Source organism: Aplysia californica, unplaced genomic scaffold (genome assembly GCF_000002075.1).
Source record: "Aplysia californica isolate F4 #8 unplaced genomic scaffold, AplCal3.0 scaffold01519, whole genome shotgun sequence".
NCBI classification, from domain to species: domain Eukaryota; kingdom Metazoa; phylum Mollusca; class Gastropoda; order Aplysiida; family Aplysiidae; genus Aplysia; species Aplysia californica.
The window spans coordinates 83,082-84,602 of record NW_004798789.1 but is presented as its reverse complement, the minus strand read 5'-3'; the positions used below and the strand labels follow the sequence as shown (position 1 = coordinate 84,602).

General features: G+C 47.5%; 1 protein-coding gene across 1 annotated transcript in view; it reads left to right on the top strand.

Annotated features, from left to right (window-relative positions):
- The window catches only part of LOC106013919 (solute carrier family 52, riboflavin transporter, member 3-B), a gene marked incomplete at its 5' end in the record, with an annotated part of 11,550 nt that overhangs the window by 4,755 nt on the left and 5,274 nt on the right, over positions 1-1,521 (top strand). The window contains 1 exon segment of the mRNA XM_013090791.2: positions 51-264. Coding sequence (XP_012946245.1) covers positions 51-264 — 214 coding nt within the window.

The following is a 1,521-nucleotide window of genomic DNA, read 5'->3' as shown; positions in this document are numbered from 1 at the left end:
TCTCTCTCTCTCTCTCTCTCTCTCTCTCTCTCTCTCTCTCCATCCCTCAGACGAGAGTGTGTCCATCCTACCATCCAACCAGACCCTCGTGGCTTTGAACCAGGAGCCTGCGTTCACGGTGCGGGCGTTCTTCCTGTTTCTGGGCGGTCTAGGGTTCGTATCCCTGTGTGCTCTGGTGACCCTCATCCATCACCCGTATTGTCGCAGTGAGCGTGTCAACACAGAGGAGGAGGACAACTGTAAGCTGATGAGCAAGTCGACACGGTGAGTACACACTGACAGACACAAATAGATACACAGATAGACACACACAAACACACACACACAGACACACACCCGTACTGTCGCAGTGAGCGAGTGAATACAGAGGAGGAGGACAACTGTAAGCTGATGGGCAAGTCTACGCGGTGAGTACACACTGACAGACACAAACAGATACACAGATAGACACACAAAAAACACACACTCACATACACACACACAAACACCCGTACTGTCGCAGTGAGCGAGTGAATATAGAGGAAGAGGATAACTGTAAGCTGATGAGCAAGTCTACACGGTGAGTACACACTGACACTGGCAGACACAGACACACACACACACACAGACACACACACAGACACACACACACACACACACACACACACAGATAGACAGAGAGACACACATACGCACACACACAGACACACACAGAAACACACACACGCACACAAACACCCGTACTGTCGCAGTGAGCGGGTCAACACAGAGGAGGAGGACAACTGTAAGCTGATGGGCAAGTCTATACGGTGAGTACACACTGACAGACACACGCACACACACTCACGCACACACAAACACCCATACTGTCGCTGTGAGCGAGTGAATACAGAGGAGGAGGATAACTGTAAGCTGATGAGCAAGTCTATACGGTGAGTACACACACACACACACACACACACACACACACACACACACACGTTCACACACACACACACACACTCTCACAACCGTACTGTCGAAGTGAGCGAGTGAATACAGAGGAGGAGGATAACTGTAAGCTGATGGGCAAGTCTACACGGTGAGTACACACTGACATACACACACTGACACACACACTGACACACAAAAACACACATAGACACACACACACACATGCACATAGTTTACATGAAGAGTGAACCCTCTCTCCGTATCTCTTTCTCTTTCTCTGTGTGTCTCTCTCTCTCTCCCATTTTCTCTCTCTCTTTCTCCCGTTTTTTCTCTCTCCTGTTTTCTCCCTCCCTCCTTCTCTCTCTATTTCTCTCTTTTGTATTCTCTCTTTTATTCTCTCTTTTTCTATCTCTCCTTCTCTCTCTTATTCTTTTCTCTATTGCTGTCTCTCTTTTTCCTCCCTTATTCTTTCTCTGATATTCTTTCTCTTTCTCTATCTCTTTCAGTCTCTTTTATTCCCCTCTTTCTTTCTCTCTCTTATTCTCTCTTTCCCTCTCTCTTAATCTGTCAGTCTCCGTCTCTCAATATGTCAACCTCTCTCTCTCTCTC